This window comes from Elephas maximus, chromosome 8 (genome assembly GCF_024166365.1).
Source record: "Elephas maximus indicus isolate mEleMax1 chromosome 8, mEleMax1 primary haplotype, whole genome shotgun sequence".
Lineage (NCBI taxonomy): Eukaryota > Metazoa > Chordata > Mammalia > Proboscidea > Elephantidae > Elephas > Elephas maximus.
The window spans coordinates 79,794,047-79,815,432 of record NC_064826.1 but is presented as its reverse complement, the minus strand read 5'-3'; the positions used below and the strand labels follow the sequence as shown (position 1 = coordinate 79,815,432).

The 21,386-nt window shown below is 37.2% G+C and overlaps 1 protein-coding gene across 1 annotated transcript in view; it reads right to left on the bottom strand.

The window, feature by feature from the left end:
* Positions 1–21,386, bottom strand: part of HDAC9 (histone deacetylase 9) — a 1,063,574-nt gene that overhangs the window by 141,456 nt on the left and 900,732 nt on the right. Inside the window, exon 23 of the mRNA XM_049893259.1 lies at positions 9,181–9,299. Within this exon, the coding sequence (XP_049749216.1) occupies positions 9,181–9,299 (119 nt within the window). The remainder of the gene's footprint in view (positions 1–9,180; positions 9,300–21,386) is intronic.

The window sequence follows — 21,386 nt, the reverse complement described above, 5'->3', positions numbered from 1 at the left end:
TAATTCAGAAATCATTGTACTAGACCATAGGGATTCTTTATCCCACGAAAGTAATGTGAGAAGAGCTTCCTGCAGGTGGACAGTAAGTCATTCGCCCAAAACTTCCTCGATTATTTAATCAAATATACATATATTAGTATCCCATTTATTCATAGTCACTCAACTGTGGCTCATGTGCTTCCATGATAACATCTTCAATGCTGCATCTACTAGCCCTGTCCTATGACATTAACTTAACAAGCTGTTCAATTAACTGTCTTTTGGTATAGGTTTGGTTTTAAAAATGGATTGAAAACCAGTTATTTTACTGATGCAGATCATCATTTTAAGAAGTCAGAGCCCGTGGCCACAGTGATTTCAGGCCACAGAAAAACAATTTTTGTCTGAAGCTAAGAGCAAATTCATGTCAAGAGAATCCACTATTTAAAATTTCTCCCTGATAATGAGATTTTTTGTTTTTATGGTCTTTTTTTTTTAAAGCCTCAGTATTTTATTCAATTATTGTAACCCTGGAGAATAAATATAAAATGGAAACCTAAGCTATGATTTCAGTACGGGCTTTGGCTGGGATTTTTAAAACAACATCTCAGAGAGTAAACTACTATATTTTATTGAATGTAAGATGCCATAAATTGTGAGAAATCCCACTATTTTATATAACCCCCCCAAAAACCTCAAAAATGTTTAAATTCAACAATGAAATTTTATCAACTGTAAGAACGAAAAAACCAAACCCGTTGCTGTTGAGTCGATCCCAACTCATAAAGACCCTATAGGACAGCGTGGAACTGCTCCATAGGGTTTCCAAGGAGTGGCTGGTGGATTCAAACTGCTGACGTTTTGGTTAATAGTCATAGCCCTTAACCACCATGCCACCAGGGCTCCATCAATTGTCAGAGGCATCCCAGTTTTAGGCATGTCAAAATATGAAAAGTGCCTCTTGGCATCAATGAAATACAGCACCAATTTTACCATACAGTTACAGCTGGAATCCTTCTTAAGGGCAAACTGTGCTTATGTATTTTCTTTTCATACCCAGAACCCAGTGCCATTGAGTCGACATAGGCACTGTTAATCTGGCCATAGTTATGGTACAGTTATAGCAATTCTGGTCTTCAAAGTTAAGCAACCGTCATCCTAGCCTAAGAATTGCTTCATGACACCAGTAACTGCAGATGGAAAATGTTCTCCTACTATTTGGTATCTGAGTTGTCATGTGATGAAAGGAAATGGGCAATTGAGAATAAATGAAGGCAGGGTAATAGTAAAATATGGAGCACTCACTCACAGGAATAAATCTTTTGGCTAATATTTAAAAAAAAATTATTCCCAAACCTAAGATTTGTTATTTTTTCATATGCTGACATTTTTCCTTTTTAGTTATGTTGCTTCTTTATGTTGTTAGATATGTATAATTAAAATATGTTGCATAAATTCATAAATATCCTGCAAACCCACTTTCCTCTGTCTTTGCAGGGAGCCCTGTACTTGCTTACAATTACAACAAAGAGACATACTAGTATGCTCAAATTTTAAGCCCAAAGGTAACTTTCTGACTGGTTCTTGTGCAGAATGCTCCAGGAAAAATAGGGAACATTGTCTGCAAACTGGTAAGCTCCCATATGTTGGAAAGGCTCTGATTGCTTTTTAACCTGGAGAATTTTGTTTAAATAATAAACACATTGTGGGAAAATTTTGTTTTATATATTTTTAGAAGTCAGAAGAAGATTTTAGATTAATTCAAAAAACTCCATTCATTAATTGGGGGATTTTTAATAACCTTTTGAATACGGTGGAAAAAATACAGAGCTGGAATGATTTAGCTCTAACATTTTGGGCAAGTCACTTAATTTTTCCATAACGTTCTCTAAAATCAGAAACTTGAATTATATCTATCTGTTGGAAACCCTGGTGGCATAGTGGTTAAGTGCTATGGCTGCTAACCAAAAGGTCGGCAGTTCGAATCTGCCAGGTGCTCCTTGGAAACTCTACGGGGCACTTCTACTCTGTCCTGTAGGGTTGCTAGGAGTCGGAATCTACTCGACGGCAGTGACCTGGGGCTTGGTGGCACCCTGGTGGCCCAGTTGTTAAGTGCTTGGCTAACCAAAAGGTTGGCAGTTCAAACCCACCAGCCACTCTGCTGGAGAAAGATGTGGCAGTCTGCTTCCATAAAGATTACAGCCTTGGAAAACTTATGGGTCAGTTCTACCATATCCTATAGGATTGCTATGAGCCAGAATTGACTTGATGAAAGTGGGTTTAGTTTTTTATCTTTTTTTTAATCTATCTATCCATCATAAGGGGTAAGGTTAGTAAAAATAACAAAGTAATTTTTTATCACCCAAGTTCACGTGCCCCATGAATTCTATCCGTGTACCTCTGGGAGGTCTGTGAACCTGAGTTTAAAAACTCCTAAATTAGAAATATACTCAACACCCACTCATCTACCTCCACTCCCAAAATGCTGCTTAAATCTCCTGCAGATTGGAATATTAGGTAGATATTAAAATTTTTGTTGTTGTTAGGTGCCATAGAGTAGGCTCCAACTCATAGGGACCCTACGTACAACAGAACGAAACACTGCCTGGTCCTGCGCCATCCTCACAATCATTGTTATGTTTGAGCTCGTTGTTGCAGCTACTGAGTCAATCCATCTCCTTGAGGGCCTTCGTCTTTTTTGCTGACCCTCTACTTACCAATCATGATGTCCTTCTCCAGGGACTAGTCCTTCCTGATAACATGTCCAAAGTATGTGAGATGAAGTCTTGCCATCCTTGCCTGTATGGAGCATTCTGGCTGTACTTCCTCCAGGACAGATTTGTTCTTTCTTCTGGCAATCCACGGTATATCCAATATTCTTCGCCAACACTATAACTCAAATGCATCAATTCTTCTACAATCTTCCTTATTCGTTGCCCTGCTTTCACTTGCATATGAGGTGATTGAAAATGTGATGGCTTGGGTTAGGCGCACCTTAGTCCTCAAACTGACATCTTATAAAATAAGATAGTTATATGTGTAAAGAATTAAACAGTCTTAGTGAGAGCAAGAGGGCTGATCTCTAAATTTTTTAATGGGCTTTCTGAATCTATTTTTTTTTCATAAGTGTCTTCTGTTCATTTTCTAATTCCTTACTGTGTTTCAGATAGCTCAATGGCTAAAAAAGGGATCACCGAAAAATCTATTCTGCCTCAGTATATTAATAATGACAAAAGCCAAGCACACCTCAATATAGCAAGACAAACTGCACAGCCGTTAGACAGTAAAGGACCAAAGTATCTAATTGAAAAAATAATAATGCTTTATTTTCCTTTAAAAAGTATTGTCATTTTACTCCATCTGCTCCCACATTATATTATAAAGCAGGGATACACACAGACATGGAAATACGAGATGTAGGCATTTCTCTTACTAAACTGACTTACAATTGAATGGACATACACTTACCATTAACCTAGAATCCTGTATACCTTCCTAGGATTTTTGGCCATCCTCTTTCTATTTTTGTCCAAAGAAGAGCCTGAAATATCTTCCAATAAATTCTTACATTTGTGTTGTATATCTTTGTTCAAATACACCATCTAAATGCCCAGTTTTTTGTACTTTTAGAATTGTTAGAATATCAACGATAAAATCCAAAACTACTAACTCATGATGCTTAATCATTTAGAAATACATAAATCATCCCTGATCTTAGTTCTTACTTGTGGTTTAGGTTTAATTATCATCTCCCTTCCACCCACCCAATGCTTTACTGGCCAATAAAGAATCTAACTTGATCACATAATTGTTATTGTTTTTAGGTGCTGTAGAGCTGGTTCCAACTCATAATGACCCCACGGAAAAGAGAACACAACACTGCCCAGTCCTGTGCCATCCTTACAATCGTTGTTATGCTTGCGCCCATTGTTGCAGCCACTGTATCAATCCTTCTCGTTGAGGGTCTTCCTCTTTTCCACTAACCCTGTACTTTACCAAGCATGATGTCCTTCTCCAGGGACTGATCCTTCCTGACAAGATGGCCAAAGTATGTAAGATGCGGTCTCGCCATCCTTGCTTCTAAGGAACATTCTGGTTGTACTTCATCCAAGACAGATTTGTTCATTCTTTTGGCAGTCCATGGTATATTCAATATTCTTCGTCAACACCACAATTCAAAGGCATCAATTCTTCTCCGATCTTCCTTATTCATTTTCCAGCTTTCACATGCATATGATGCGACTGAAGATACTATGGCTTGGGTCAGGTGCACCTTAGTCTTCCAGGTGACATCTTTGCTTTTCAACACTTTAATGAGGTCCTTTGCAACAGAATTCCCAATGCAATATGTCTTTTGATTTCTTGACTGCTGCTTCCATGGGTGTTAACTGTGGATCAAAGTAAAATGAATCCTTGACAACTTCAATTTTTTCTCTGTTTATCATGGTGCTTATTGGTCCAGTTGTGAGGAATTCCCATTCTTCTCAATGTGATCACATAATTAGTGAAGAGCAAAGGTGTGATTTGAACATAGATCTTCTGATACCAAGATGAGCTCATTTGTACTCTCTTTAATTTTTCATGGTTATTTCAAATGTGTTATATAAGGATTCAATCGTCTCCCACTGTCCTGCTTTTCTAAGCAGGGACAAACTGAGTTTATCTGGAAGCCTTTAACAGCTGGGACTCAGCTCTTTTGCCCAAGGCCTCCTGTTAAAAGGAAACCATGACTTTCCCATTTAATCATTTAATGCTTACATTCTTTTCAATAATACTTCTATTAAAAGGACATTTAAACAAGTGATAACTGTCAGAAACAATTGTCAGAAACACAAGTTTGTGTTAACTAAAAATATTATAGGAGGTATAAATATGTGGTCCCAGATCTAGAAGGTAGTGGGAGTAATGGGGATAGCAATGACCAAAAAAAAAAAAAAAAAAGAAGTGAAATTCTAATTCAAGTAACATCAAATATTATGGAAGAAAGCGTTTGATTTGCTTAGAAGATCGTGAGTTCATTTTAGCTTTAGTCATTCATAAAAAAAAAACATATAATAATAAGAAGAAATTATTTCTACTGCCCTGGTGTAGTGGTTAAGAGCATGGTTGCTAACCAAAATGTCAGCAGTTGGAATCTACCAAGCTTTCCTCGGAAACCTTATGGGGCAGTTCTACTCTGTCCTATAGGGTTGCTATGAGTCAAAATCAACTCAATGGCAATAGGTTTGGCTTTTTTTGGTTAGCGGGCATTAGGCCAGCTTCTGCGGACACAGCAGAGATAAATAAGAGACGTTAATCTGGTGTAGCTGGATGAGGAGATATTCTCTCAACTTCCATGCTAATATAAAATAACTGCAGCACTTTAACCTTGACTCTTCAAGAATTATTGTTTTGTAGATATCCTCTCTTTTTCCCACACCCATTTTCTGTGGCCAGAACTTCTATTATGAGGAGACAAATCATTGATTTGGCAATTAGGGATAAATAATCAAAGATGGAACACTCAAGTGGAACTATTACATTTGCTGAAATTCACACACTTTAAAAAGTACAAATCAGGTAATAAGTAAAATACAAAAGTAAATGTGATCGGGTCCTTTATAGTATTTGAGAGTGGACAGGAAATCAGAAACTTAGAAAGTAAGGGATATTTTAAGATAGGTGTAGTAACATCAGTGAGAAGAAAAGAAGTCAACTTTACCGAAAAGTACTTACTTCTGACAGAGCTTGTCTTCAGCTCCATGGGCCCAAATAAAATGTGTAGAGAGGTGACATACTGAGCTGCATGGTATTATGGTCAATCAATTTTATCACCTGAACATGCCACTCAGCTGCCATGACAACCTTCTTAAACCGTAACCAGAAGACAGTTAGATCTGAATCTGTACCTTAAGAGAAATAAACTGATAACTTCAAGGTAAAGCTTGAGGTAGGTTAGGTTTTAGGGCAGGACACAAAGCTAGACATTCCCTTCAGTTTGGGCCTTATGCCTAGTGTTTCATCAAAAGAACAGCATAGATTTTAAATAACTAATTCACATATATATTTTTTTAATTTCACACAAACCAATCTGAATATGACTGTTGTAGTTTCACAACTGAGAACACTTCATATGTAAAGAAAGGAGGACAGAAGAGAGGAGAGAGAAGAAAAATAAAACTAACCAAGAATTAATCTTCAATTTTCAATTGCCTTTATATTTGGGCTAAGACTTTTGTTAAAACACCAATTCCAATTTTTAAGAAATTGGATAGCTAATTAAGTATTTAAAAACACTAGTTCATTTCTCTTTTCCTTTCAGAGATCTTGAACAAAATTATTAAAAATTATTGTTTAATTCAATGTGCTTAGAAAAGAAAACGTTAGCACCTCCAATGGGATATCATCCTAAGGCCCCTCAAAAATTGTCAAATGTTCTACTTGGGGCAGGGATGTGTTTTAGCACAATTAAGAAACATTAGGAGAGGTATTTATTTCTGTATTTTCTACCAACTTTTAACTTTAGGTTTTAGCCCATTTATAGCCTTATTCTGGGACGCCCCCGACCCTCTTCAGATGGAGGATAAATTCTGTCATAGGACAGTGAGAACAAGGTATTAATTGTCTACCAGAACTTTCAAACCGAAGCAATGTAAATGTATCTGCCAGGTTGTTAGAAAGCAAAAAAAGAGACCCAATAGTGAGACATTTGGGGAATAACTGTAAAGCGGTCCAGAAATTCTAGCTTCTATCTAATTCTAGCAGTTTCTGTAGAAAATATAGCTGGCAAACATATACCTACATGAGATGATATATACAGAGAGTTGCCCAGCTATGATGCTCTGTTGTTTTACATTTAGGGATCATGGGACTAGTTAGTGTCTATCATAGACTGTGTTTGTGGAAATTAAGGTCTTGGGCACCCATGTGGCTTCTCTAATGTGCATTTGAGTTCTCTGTTTCCATGCTTTCATAAAAAATGTCTTCTCTTTAGTGGATGAAATCCAGTAAAAGGCTCATGCAATTTCATCTAATTGCAAATTCAGGATAACACTTAAGTTTTAATTCAGTTATTTCAGATAGTGAAATAAAATAAGAATTTCCTCATCTAAAAGATAGGTAAACTGTTCTAGGCAATTTTACTATGATCTCTTCAGGCTTTAAGATTCTCTCTCCTCATTGTATATCTTTCCTTTATTAAAACGCAAATATTCAACAAAGAGTTCTTAAATCACTTATAACTTACGCCTTTTTTTTTTTTTTTTTTTAGGAAACAAGGCATCTATTGAGAAAGCCTATGGTTTCTAGAGGAGAAAAAATATCAAAGGAGAGAAACATATCAAAAAGGGTTTGGAGAAATTATAGACAAACTTACCCTGGGGTAGACAGCAATGAACAGTTTCCCCCAAATGTTTAAGAAAACACAATAATTGAAAGTCTCAATGCACTGTACTAAAGCTAACACAACACAGAAACCATGTTTCTTAGGTCTATGACCAAAGGAAACTGTATTACTCCTACTTTCTATTCTATCTTCCAAAGTGGCATTGGAGATTTGAATATGACTTGGCAAGAAATAAGCCAACCGGCAAACGAAAGGATCAGTCCCTGCCAGCTAGTTCTAAGAAATGGACTGGTTACAACCTGCTCACTTGGCAAGCAGAAACACTCAAAGATAGACATTCCTCCCTTCTGAGGGAGGTTCCTGAATTCAATGGCAGAGAGCGCCTTTTCTAGATTTCCATCTTTGGTCTCCATGTGTTTTATATTGTTTGGGATTATCTTTATTTGAGGTGCTTTTTTTTTTTTTTCCTTTATTTTAACTATTCACCTGTCTTGACTCAAATGAGGTTTATCTTCATTGGAAAGGCTGCCTGCCATTTAAGCAGACTTCCATGGGGGAGGGCGAGAGGAAAGGATCATAAAGACATTTGATACGAACAAACACTTCTCTATCCAATTTGACCAAAATTGTGAATAATTATGCTTTGTCTCTGTGGAGTTGCCTCTTTTAATGTTTTCAGTAGACGACAAGGCACCAAGAACACTGTGTAAATAATAGATGTTAAAAATAGGTACTACCTAACAATGTTGCTGGAACAATTAGAGTGCAGAAAACTCTCACATGAGAACCCAGCTACAGACAAAGGTTGACATGATGCTGTTTCTTTGGTTGTTTTCAAATTAATAAAACACACTTGCTCCAAACTCACTTCTCCCAGTTAAAACTATTTGGTTGTTTTTGCTTTGTTTGTTTTTTCAACTCTTCCTACAATAGGGGATCCTTTTCTTTTTTTTTTTTTTAACTTTTTATGGATATCTAGATTTGCAGTGTATGTGCAGACTACACATACACCTCATTTGCACACTCACAAAGCAAGGAAATCATTTTAAATCCTCTTTCTAGCCAGATTCCATTAGGTTATATTATTCACAAGTAGTGTTACACAAAATTCATTTCTTCAGTTGGTGTCTAATTGCTAAGGAACCCAGCCAAAAAAGTTAATCCTTGCAACACAACAGAAAACCAGTGCTGATCTCGAAGGCTGCTTGTAGGCATACACAGAGCCTCTGAGCAAGGAGGAAGTATGCTTTTGTATTCAAACCTGGAGGAACATTATTAGAACAGGTTCCTGGGTGGTACAGTTAACATGCTCCAATGCTAACTGAAAGGTTGGAGGTTCAAGTCCATCTACAGGAGCCTCGGAAGAAAGGCCTGGCGATCTACTTCCAAAAACTCATTGAAAGCCCTATGAAGCACTGTGCTACTATGACCTACATGGGGTCGCCATGAGTTGGAATCGACTTGATGCAACTGGGTTTATTTAACCATGCACAATGAAATGAAACAGTGACTTCTATTGTCTTTGCAAAAAAGCCAGTAGCTTTTCCAGATTCATTATGTCTCAAGTCATTCAGCATATTTTAAACAAACGCCCTATCATTTCTGCCTTTAAATGGCAAAATGGAACTTCTGAAAAGCATAAAGTTTCTGTAATGTCATGTCAAGTCCACCAAGGGAAAAAAAATTAACTTCATTTTTTTAAAGGCCAATGGCTTCAGACAGAAGAATCTGACTGAACAATAAACACTGTCTGAAACATTTTCAAATGTCTCACCAAAGTGTACTAGACGCAGGCATAAAAAATGTTTTCTGTCTTAAAGACTTAAAAGATGTTTTGGTATCACAGCATTTCATAAAGTCCAAAATGACATACTTACATTTTGCTGTCACTTTGTAACCCCCCAGAGGAGGGGCGTGGCCTTCTAATGCATCAAATCCAGCAGAAACTAGGACCATGTCAGGATCAAACTCTTTGGCCACAGGCGTCACTACAGTTCTGCACAATAAGAAAAGCCACCAATTACACATGGGAACAGTGAATACTTTTCAAAATCATTCAGTGCAAATGACTGGCACAACCTCAAGAACTTCCGAAGTATAAAGCAAAAAAAAAGGAAAAGAAAACACTATTTCAATGGATCAAAAACTAATCATTTCCTTAATGCTAAATCAGTTTTTTTTCTTTGTAAGCATTCTAATTCAGTCTTTTTTTTTTTATTTCATTTTTTTTTTTCTCTAACTGAAAAAAAAAAATGCTTTGCAGGTACATTCTAAAGTCCATCCTATTACTGCACATCTGTGGTTATTTTATCCCATGGTATATAAAAAAAAAACTGCTTCTTCCAAGGGAGTGACTAATGTTTTACAGAGGAAAGCCGAAGTTTTAGTGAAAACCTGGCTTGCTCCAGTTAGTGAGAACTTGGTGTAAATTTGAACTATAAATTTCTTTTGGGAAAAAGTTTGCTTTCCCGACTTTAAAAAAAAAAAAAAATTTAAATATTTGTCGTGGTAGGGGGTGAGTCTTGCAAAGGAAAAACACGAAATTCCCTTAATAGAATCCAGATTATAATGTTAAGTGAGTCTAAGGTCAGACACAGTAGGAATGTGGCAGCCTCATCCCTTGACAGAAACCCCTGCTGGCCCACTCAGACACTTCAGCACTTACCTCTATTGTCTCAGGGCTCCTTAACCCCTTTCTCCTCAGCACTGGTTTAAAAACAGAATAAACTAATGAATGGTACTGGGCTTTATAAAATGATTTTTTTTTTTTTATTGGAGGCTTTAAGACCAGTATGCCATCATTGATTCAATTGTTAAAGACTATTTAATGAAATGAGGAAATCTCATACTGTATTGAAATTAAAACTATATCTCCATTGTGTGTGCTTCTGTGAGAAATAACTAAACCAAGTATTAAAATCGTTATCCTTTTTTAATACATATTTATTTCATTCTTTTTTTATTGTTGTAGAAATATAGATAGAAGCCCTAGTGGCGCAGTGGCTGCTAACAAAAGGTAGGCAGTTTGAATCCACCAGCCTCTCCCTGGAAATCCTATGGGGCAGTTCTTCTCTGTCCTATAGGGTCGCTGTGAGTCCGCAATGGGTTTGGGTGTTTATTTTGGTTTGGAAATATAGATAACACAAATTTGCCCGTTCAACATTTTTCACATGTACAATTCAGTATCATCAATTACATCAATCATGCTGTGCACCCATCACTAATATCCAATGCCAAATTTTCCGTCACTACAAACCCAATCCTTCCTAGTGAGATAATTGAGTTCTTTTAATTTGAAATTCTTTTTGTATTTCCCAGATTTTCTACAATGATTGCCTATTAATTTTATGATAAAACTTGTAATTGCATGTCCTAAACAAGTTGTCAAAGTTATAAACCGAAATCAAAGAGGAAAATGATCTCACTGCTATTTCTCATCATTATTAATTTACATGCAGAGACTGAGATAAGAGGTTTAAGTAAGTTGTTTTTGCTATTATTTTGTTATAGTTTTAATATCCGTTGATGCCTATGAAATATCAGATATTAAATAAAATTTGTACCATAATACTTTAATATTTATTTGAAGCCTACCTAGATATAAGACTGTATGAAATATTATTTCTAATAACTCCATTACTGTCATCAAAATTCAATCCTTCAAGCTCATAAATGCATATGTAAATGTCTTCTATATTAGTCCTTCCAATAATTGGAAAGACAAATCTGAAATGTCACCATCAGTGAAACTAAATAACCTAATTTTGTTTACTAAGGAGCCCTGGCAGAGCAGGAGTTATGCACTCGGCTGCTAACTGAAAGGTTGGCGATTTAAACCCATCAGCTGCTCCATGGACAAAAGATGTGCCAGTCTGCTTCCAAAAAGATTACAGCCTTGGAAAACCCGCAAGGCAGCTCTACTCTATTTTATATTGTTGCTAAGAGTTGGAATCAACTCAACAGCACACAACAACAACATGTACAATTTAATCTTTTTTTTTTCAATATATATCCTGCATTATCAGGTGAAAAATCTTCAATTCTTTCCCTTCCCAATATTACCAATTCTTACATTTTAATTTTCATAAAAGTGTCACATATAATCAATTCACTATTTTTCTTCTGAGTGAAATAACCATGTGATGTATGTTGCTGAAATATAATATATTGAAATAAGTCCCCGCAAACAAATAAGTCTGTTTTATCTTACCTATTTAATTAGATTAATCCTATGAACACCTTAGAGAACAAACAACACTGTTATGAAAATGGGTAGGTAGACAGTTATACAAGGTTCCCCATCCTATCATATGTATCATAAAAATCAATTTTCCATCTGCTTTCCCTCTATTCCCTGGTGGTGTGGTGGTTAAGAGGGTTGGCCGTTCAAATTCACCAGCCACTGCTTGGAAAGCCTAAAGTGTCTCTAAGAGTCGGAATCGACTCCCCCACAAACTAGTTTCTTTTTTTGTTTCTTTCTCCTCTATCTGGAAAGGCTTCTTCCCTCCACACCTTTACTCCCCAGTCAATTACACTTGTCCCATCTTTACTTGTAGCCCTGGTGGCACAGTATTTAAAGCATCTGACTGCTAACCAAAAGGTCAGCAGTTTGAATCCACCAGCCGTTCCTTATAAACCTTATGGGCAGTCCTACTCTGCCTTTTAAGTTTTTTTTTTTATGAGTTGGACTCGATGGCAATGGGTTTGGCTTTTGGTTAATCTTTACTAATCCTTCAAGGTACAGATTGATTACCTTTTCCATAAAGGCACCTCTCTATAGATGGACACTAAATACATACACATATATATATACATACATATATTTGTTTTTTGAAGGACAAAGAGATTGGAGAGGAGAAACAGGCGACAAAAGGTTGTTAACATAATTTTAGAATATGAAAGCATACAGATGATCTACAGAGGGGAAAGCTAAACATAAATGTCTACAGAGAGAACTTCATGAAAAGCAAGCTGATTCTTCTTCTCTTTCTGGAGAAACTAACTGGGCGACAAGAAAACAGAAAAAACAGGCAGGTCTTCTTCCAATCTTCCTTTTGACTGGTGAATTCTCCAGTCAAAAAGCTCAGCTGAGGCACACATAGCTCCCACTTATCTTTTCTGTGTCCCTCTCTGAAATACGAGTGGATGGCCCCTATTTGTTTGCAGACAGGCTCTTACATAAAAGACAGAACAAAACTGACATGGAAATAAAGGAAAGTGAGCTTAAAAACACAGATAAAATAAGGAAAAGAAACCAGAATTTCAAAACGTTGAATTATTCTTAAAGAAGTAAAATAGCACAACTAAAAAAAAATAAAAAAAAATTTTTTTTAATAAAATCAGAGGGTACAATCAAAGGAAACAAAAAATATTAAATAAAACATTTGATGAGCAGTTTTGAAGACAAAGTTGATGACTTCTCTCAGAAAGTAGAACATAAAACAGACATGGAAAATTGCCAAGAACAGATCAGAGATTTAGAGGCTACATTTAGGACACATTTGAGGAAAATTTTAAGGATTTTTTTTTTTAATTAAGAATTCCAGGTCCATCCAAACTGACAATCAATGTGAGAGTAGAGCTATGGAGACTTAGATATTCAAAATATTTTTTAAAAGTAGCATCTGCTCTAAGTAATTTTTGAAGGAAGCTATTGGATGTTAAAAAAAAAAAAAAAATACCCGGTGCCCTCGAGTGGATTCCGACTCATAGCAACCCTATAGGATGGAGTAGAACTGCCCCATTGAGTTTCCAAGGAGTGCCTGGAGGATTCGAACTGCCGACCCTTTGGTTAGCAGCCGTAGCACTTGACCACTACGCCCCCAGGGTTTCCATCTGGATGTTATACTCCATTAAAATGAGACAGTAAATTAAGAAACAGAAAGGTACAAAAACCATTCCCCCATCAAAATATTTTTATAAATTTCCATCTAACTCTAGAATAGACTAGAAGAAATTTGGTCTATTACTTGAAAATTAGCATGGAATGCAGTATATTTTCATTCGCATACAACTATTTTGTTAATAAATATATCTTACCTACTTGCAGGGGAAATGTTATCTTCCTATGCCTTGTAGCTCAGGATATACAACATCTACTGGTTTCTGACTGAAGCAAATAGCACTTTCTTATGCAGATCATTCTAGAACTCACAAACATGGATTTTATAATTTCTTACAGATTTTCAAAATGTTCCATCTTGCAGGACTCATCCTATATATTTGAATTTACCCAAAAAAGTAAGAAAAAATGAAAAATAAAAAAAAAATGCATCAGCTGATGGATTTTTTTCCAGTTAAAGTAGACATGCCTATAATTGTGTCTGTGTAACTCCTAGGGCTCCCAATTGATCTATTTACACAGGGAAAACTCACACAGTTACTAGTTTCTTAAATATGAGGAGAAAAACAGAAATTTTCCTAGCACATGAGACCTAAAATGTGAAAAATAAAAGATCAAAATAAACATAAAAATAAATGACCCTGGAGGAAATAACAAGTCCAGGGAACAGAAATAACAATCTCAAAGAACTTCAAGAAAATATTTTATCTTTAAAACAAAGGCATGTTGTTATGACAAAAAGAATAATCAATGAACTAGGAAAACAGCGACAAAAGCTGTGACTGCATAATTATAAAAAAAAAAATGCAAGGTTTGAAAAAATACAGTTTAAGAAATTTCTTAAAAATGGAAGCAAATAGATAAAATATAAAATAAGTGGGGAAATATGAAACAAAAGATCAATGCAAAAGTCCTATATTTGAATAACAGGAGTCACAGAGAGAGCTAAGAAAAAGAGAGTAGAAAATTATTAACTAACAAAGGAAGATAATTTTTAGGAACTGAAGAATGATTCAAGTCTACAGATGTGACAAGTCCAACCGAGTGCAAAGCATAATGTATAAAAAAAAATGCAAGCAGACATAATTTCATGAAACTTCAAATCCCCAGAGATCCTTGAAAGAGAGAGAAAAAAAAAAAAAAAGACATCTCAGAAGAAACAAAATGAGATTGGCATCAATCAGCAACACTGAATGTCCTTAAGTTTAGAGGGAAAATAATTAACTTTTAATTCTACCTCCAGCCAAACAAATAATCAATTGTATGACTGAAATAAAGATATTTTAAGACACACAAATGGTTCAGAAATTTAATGCTAATGAACACTTTCTGAATAATGTGTTGTTACTTCTATAAGACAAAGTAAGCCAAAAGAATTGAAAGGCACAGGACCCAGGAAGTAGGAGAGAGTAAGAGAGAGATGGCTGGAGTCCACGAACAAGAGGCATGATTTTTACATGCGTTACTTTGGGAGAAAACAAATAATTATTGGGTACTGTCAAGTCTATTCTGGCTCAGAGAGACCCATGTGACAGAACAGAACTGCCCCATTGTGTTTTCTTGCCATAATCTTTACAGAAGCAGATTGCCAGGTATTTCTTCTCCAAAAGAGGCTGGGTGAGTTTGAACTGCCAACCTTTAGGTTAGAAGCTGAGCACTTAACCATTGTACGACCAGAGCTCCTCAAAGAAATAATAGATGCAATAATAATAGCATATATGCGCCTCAACATAAGAAAATAAAAATCCTCACAACTGGACCAATGAGCATGATAAATGATAAATGGAGAAAAGATTGAAGTTGTCAAGGATTTCATTTTACTTGGATCCACAACCAACAGCCATGGAAGCAGCAGTCAAGAAATCAAAAGATGCATTGCATTGGGTAAATCTGCTGCAAAGGACCTCTTTAAACTGTTGAAGAGCAAAGATGTCACCTTGAATACTAAGGTGCACCTGACCCGAGCCATGGTATTTTCAATCGCATCATATGCATGTGATTTCTGGACAATGAATAAGGAAGACCAAAGAAGAACTGACGCTTTTGAATTGTGGTGTTGGCGAAGAATATTGAATATACCATGGACTGCCAAAAGAATGAACAAATCTGTCTTGGAAGAAGTACAGCCAGAATGCTGCTTAGAGGCAAGGACGGCGAGACTGCGTCTTACATATCTTGGACATGTTGTCAGGAGGGATCAGTCTCTAGAGAAGGATATCATGCTTGTCAAAGTACAGGGTAAACGGAAAAGAGGAAGACCCTCAACGAGGTGGATTGACACACTGGCTGCAACAATGGGCTCAAGCATAATAACAATTGTAAGGATGGCACAGGACCGGACAGTGTTTCGTTCTGTTGTGCACAGGATCACTATGAGTCGGAACTGACTCGACGGCACCTACCAATAAACAACATATGCTTTCTCATCTTCACTTGACCACTGAAGATCTTCTATGCTCTTCTTGAAGAAGCAACTATCTCTCCCTTCTTTGCATGTTCTCTCCCCAGTGAAATTTATCCTAGAGAGAGTGCATTGAGCCCATAAAAATAAATAGAGGCATGTATTATGTGACCAAGGATCCCCGGTGGTGCAAGAGTTAAGGGCCCGGCTCCTAACTAAAAGGTTGACGGTTCGAACTCACCAGTTGCTCTGTGGAAGAAAAGACCTGGTGATCTGTTCCCATAAAGATTATAGCCAAGGAAACCCTATGGGGCAGTTCTACACTGTCATATAAGGTTGCAAGGAGTTGGGATTAACTGAACGGCACACAACAACAGATTATGGGACCAGATACTAGGGTGCTCCTACACAGTATGGGGACAAAGGCATTCTATTCTGAATTTCTTTCTGTGACACTTGAGTCTGATTCAGAACCTCCTCAGTTAGAATCAGACCTCTGGAACGAGTTCATCTCCAATTGCTGGGCCAACAATTGGTTACACTGACATTGAGCCATGTGCTGTGCTTAAGCTGAACCACACTAATGATGTCCCGTGACTCACCCGGCATGTGCTGAGTGAACAGTCTACAATGCTACCCACTCATTTGACACGCTCAGCTGCAGGGAAGGAGCACCAGAGGAGCACTGCTCTGCTCAAAGGAAGACAAAAGGCTCAGCTCTTCAGCTTTCAACTCAAATTTTAAAGTGTCCAAAGCATTTTAACCCATATTGTTATTTGACAATTTTTTTTTTTATTCATTCAGCAGTCATTTCTTGAGTCTCTAGTATGTGGGAGGCAATAGGATGGTGCGAGTATTCAAAAAAAGGCAATTAAACTGTAGATCTGCCCTAAATGAGTTCATAGATTCCAAGGAAAGGCAGATGGGAAACAAACGTCTTTGCAGTATGACATGGTACAAACGGTGTACCAAGACAGAGACAGGAGTTAGCAGCCACCATGGAGGAAGGCAGTATGAAGAAAATCCACCAGAGTAAGGGACTTGAAAAGTGAGTTTGTGCATTAATATAGGAGGCTGCCAAGTACAGCAAGTAAAGAACACATTGCAGACAAGTAGATTAGCAAGAGCGAAGGCATAGGAATTTGAAAGGGTATGGAGGATTGTGGCAATTAGTTTGATATGACCGCAGCATACGGTACATATCAGGTAGCATTTGCAGAAGAGGCTATGAACGCATGCCAATCCCAAACCTTAAATGACTAGAACAGTCAGTAAAGTGTCAATGTTGAAGAAGCCAAGGTGGTGGAGTGTTGTAAGAACTCGAAGGTGGACTATCATGTCAATGCATCAAAAAGTCAATTCATTCACTTTTTTCACTCAACAAACTTCTTCAAGCACCTGCTATATGCCAAATACTGGTACAGTGAGGGATTAGCAGCAAACAAAGCCCTTCATGAGAAGCAAAGTCTTGCCTTCATGGAGTTTACGTTCTAATAGGAGAGAAAGGCAGTATATATTTAAAACAAAAACCAGCAAGCATGGAGCAAAGACTAAGGTGAAAGATAAAATAGAGTAAGTAGATAGAAAATCATAGGCGGTGCAGATATAGATATAGGTGGGCAGAGAAGGCCACTCTGAGGTGGTGACAATGGAACAGAGAACTATACAAAGTGAGGAGGTAGATCAAGTGGAATTTTGAGGAAGAGCACTCAGCTGAGGGAACAGCAAGTGCGAAGAGTCCTGAAGTAGGAGGGCCTTTGGTGTACTGAAGACATCACAAAGCTGTCATTATGCCTGCTGCAAAATGAACGAGAGGGAAGGTGGCTGGAAATGGAATCAGAAAGGAGGCATAGAGCCAGTTTCTGTAAGGCCTTGTAGATCACTGCAAGGACTTTGGATTTCATTCTGAACAAGAAGGGAAACCGGAAGTTTTTGAGTAGGGCTGTGACATGATCTGATTTATGTAATACCTATCTCTATCAATCAGGGTGAGTATTTTAGTGTCCTTTAGAATTATGAGTCTTTTTGACCTCTGAGAGAGCAGATTTTGATCCCCTGTATAATTTATAATGGCATATTATAATCATGTGAATACGAATTATAGGTGAAAATCCAAGCCTACATTTTCCTTTATTGTTTAATTGTAGGTCAGCGCTAAAAAGGATCAGATTATAAAATTATACACTTTCAAATGGTACAAGGACCTCTTTTCTTTCAGGTTTTTCTTACAAAAATAAAAGTGCACGTTTCAACCTGAGCATTCTTTCATTCATCTGCCTATGTTTGTGCATTGAGTGCAAGGGAAGGTGTGCCCAGGGAAAACTCTTCATGACAGTTCATGCTTGGACAAGTATGGAAGGCAGCACATCAGAGAGTGGCTGCTAAAGCAGGTTCCAGGCAGTTGTTGTGGCTGCTGGCACTTCAGGACCTTCTCCAGCACCTCACTCACCATTCGACCAGGGGGGTCCTTGTGAGAAGCACACAACAAGGGCCATCATGCACACTTCTGCGGAAGAGGCTAAGTGCCCGCACATCTTCTCACCAGTTATAATTGGTGTTCTCCACCCTAGGAAGTCCTGCTCTTCTTCCCTTATTTTTCACCCTCCATCTTCTCACATACCCCAAAACACACACACGCACACGCACACGCACACGCACATACATACACACACACACACATCTCTTTTTCTCTTTCCCTACCCCTTCGTCTTTATTGCCTTGATTTCCCATCTTTGTCTCCTCTGATGTGATTTTCCTATGTGTTGTAAATTCTAACTTCTATGATGTTAATGAGGCAGGATTAGAGGCAGTTATGTTCTTGAGGAAAGACTAAATCTACAGGATTAAGTTGTATTTTGAGTCAATATCTTTTGAGATATAAAAGAGAGAACTGAGCAGCGTGGAGAGGGACCTCAGGCCATCAAGAAAGAAGCATCAGGAGCAGACGGTGTTCTTTGGATTTGGGGTCCCTGCACTGAGAATTTCCTACATTAGGGGAAGTATGATGACAAGGATCTTTCCCCAGAGCTGACAGAGAAAGACTCCCTCCAGAGCTGGCACCCTGAATTCGTACTTCTAGCCTCCTAAACTGTGAGAGACTGTCACAGCAGCACTAGATAACTAAGACAAGCCCATATCAAATCCATCAGGAAGTTCTATTGTTTCCACTATCAAAATATATTCAGAAACTTACTGTGTGTCAACACCTCCACTGTGACCACCCTGGTCACCATGATCTCTCACCTAGGATCCCTAAAAAAAAAAAAAACTACATCTCCTTTTATCCCTCTACACTCGATTCTCAACAAAGCAGACAAGTTGATCTCCATTTAACCCTATTTCTCTGGCATTAAAAGTAAAGGTTTTTTAAATGTCTCACAAGTCTCTGCATGGTGCTGCCCATCACCTCTCTGACTCCATCTCTTGCCACATTCCCCAAGGACTATATTCACACTGCTCCTTGCTATTTCTCAAATATGTGATGTGCTTTCTATTTCTTTACCATATTGTTCTTCTCTATTTTCCTCTCCTAAAATTAAGCATTTTAGTATGGTATCTGCCAGTGCAGAGGATGCTATTCTTTAACCATCTGGCATTGAATAAAAGAGACGGGGAAGAAGAAATTAAGTGCAGCTTCTCCAAAAACTTTCAAAAATGTGGTCAAATTCTGCAACGTTTCCCACTGGATGCATCCCAGGATTACATCCTATGACTTCAGTGAAGAACAGTAGTAGAATGGAAAGAACACTGGACTTGACTTATGACATCTAATTTGTTCTTGATACTACCCTTAATTATGTGACCTTAGGAAGTCGCCTCAATTTCCCCAACTATAAGACGAAAGGGGGAAGGGAGGAATTCACTTATGTGGTCTCTAAAATCACATGCAACTCTCACATTCTATGATTCTTTTATGTTCCATAATTACCAAATGAAAGGGGCACATTTCCCACTCTTGTTCTCCCTCTTTCTTTTACATTTGATAAGGAAAATTATTGCCTGAAGTTCAACGTCTAGTCAAAATCTTGTATGTTACAGTACCCTCTGTTTTGCCCTTACCCTTTCAGGTCATCTTTCCCCTGATGACTCTAGATTGTTGCGTCTGAAGCAAACTATGTCATTCCAGGAACAAAGTTTTTATGAGCTTATTCCTAGAGCAGAACTGTCACTTCTAAAGAGACTGAAGTTCTAAACATGACATTAGCAAGTTTATATTGCCTGACTGCACTAAAGGAGTCCCTGGGTGGTGTAAACAGATAAAGTGTTCGGCTGCTAACTGAAAGGTTGGAGCTTTGAGTTGACCCAGAAGTGCCTCTTAAAAAAGCCCGGGCGGTCTAACGTCTGAAAAATCATCCATTGAAAACTACATGGAGTTCTGCTCCACTCTGACACACATAGGTCACCGTGAGTTGGAACTGACTCAACATCAACTGTGAGCTAAGGACTTATGTACAAATAGCACATTTTAAAAGTGAGCATAATAATAGGTTTAAGATCTGATTATATTATTATTTTATATTATTCCATTTACATATACATATATCCCTAATTAAAAAGATAAACTTTTTGGACAACTACATACATATTTATATATATCTAGGTATATATATATATTTTTTTATAATAGAGCCCTGGTTGTGCAGTGGTTAATTGTTCAGCTGCTAATCAAAAGGTCAGCAGTTCAAATCTACCAGCCGCTCCTTGGAAATCCTATGCGGCAGCTCTACTCTGTCCTATAGGGCTGCTATGAGTAGGGACTGATTGAACATCAACAGGTTTATATATAATATATATGTACACAGATACATAATGTATATATATATGTAAAACTAGTAATATGTATTTTTAGTCCAGAAAGTCAATTATTTTGATCAGAGTTTAAATATGACATTTAGTAAGTTTGTATATTTTAATACATTAAAATGCCAACACTAATTTAGAGCACTGTGTTTTTCAAAAGAATGAATCTTTAAAAGGAGTAAGGCCTCTCCTTGCCTAAAATGTGTCACGTAGCCAGTAATATTTTCTACTAAGAGATATTGCTCAATGTGTCTCTGACTTGAGAGTTGGGAGACAAATCTTTTTCAACAGCTTCTCTTCTTGGCTTTGGGACACTGTCAGTGAGTATTCAATTATTATATTTGGTGTTCCTCTGAATATGGTGTGATTCTGGCTCCCTAGACAAAATCTCAAACTCACACATAGCAATCTGCTTAAAATCATAAAATTGTTAGTCTACTGAAATGAATAAAATGATCCTTACCTAATGACTATATGCAAACAGAGTAGCTATAGGATTAACAGGTTTCTTCTATTGTCAAACTCTATACTGAAATTTGGTCTAGAAAAATTAACAAAACAGAATTAGGAAATTCTGAAATTTGCTTAGTTTGGAATTTCTAGGAATCATTTAAGAGTTAACATTAAAATTTTATTGACATGAACATTCTTTCACTGAGAAAAATGGAATGAAATGTATATATGTTTATACATGTCCCTTTCCAGTCATTATTTTATGAAAGTATATAAATATAATGTATTTTAATATGCCAAAAATGTGGCAATAATTTTGCAACAGTGGTTTTCAAGAAATATTTTATTATGACTTCAAATGTGGCTCCAGTAACTTACAGATGGTCTCAAGTCTTTAGTTTCATAAGCATTACTAAATTGGTTCTCCCAAATTTGTAAAAGCTAAGTCTGGAAAGGAACAGCCCTCCATCCCTCACTTTGCTCCAATCCAGTTAACAAAGACCAAGCCCTAAGGAAACAATGCTGAGCCACAGAGGGGAGCACAGGGATCTTCTCCAAAGTAATGCACTGGAACCGCTGATTGTTTC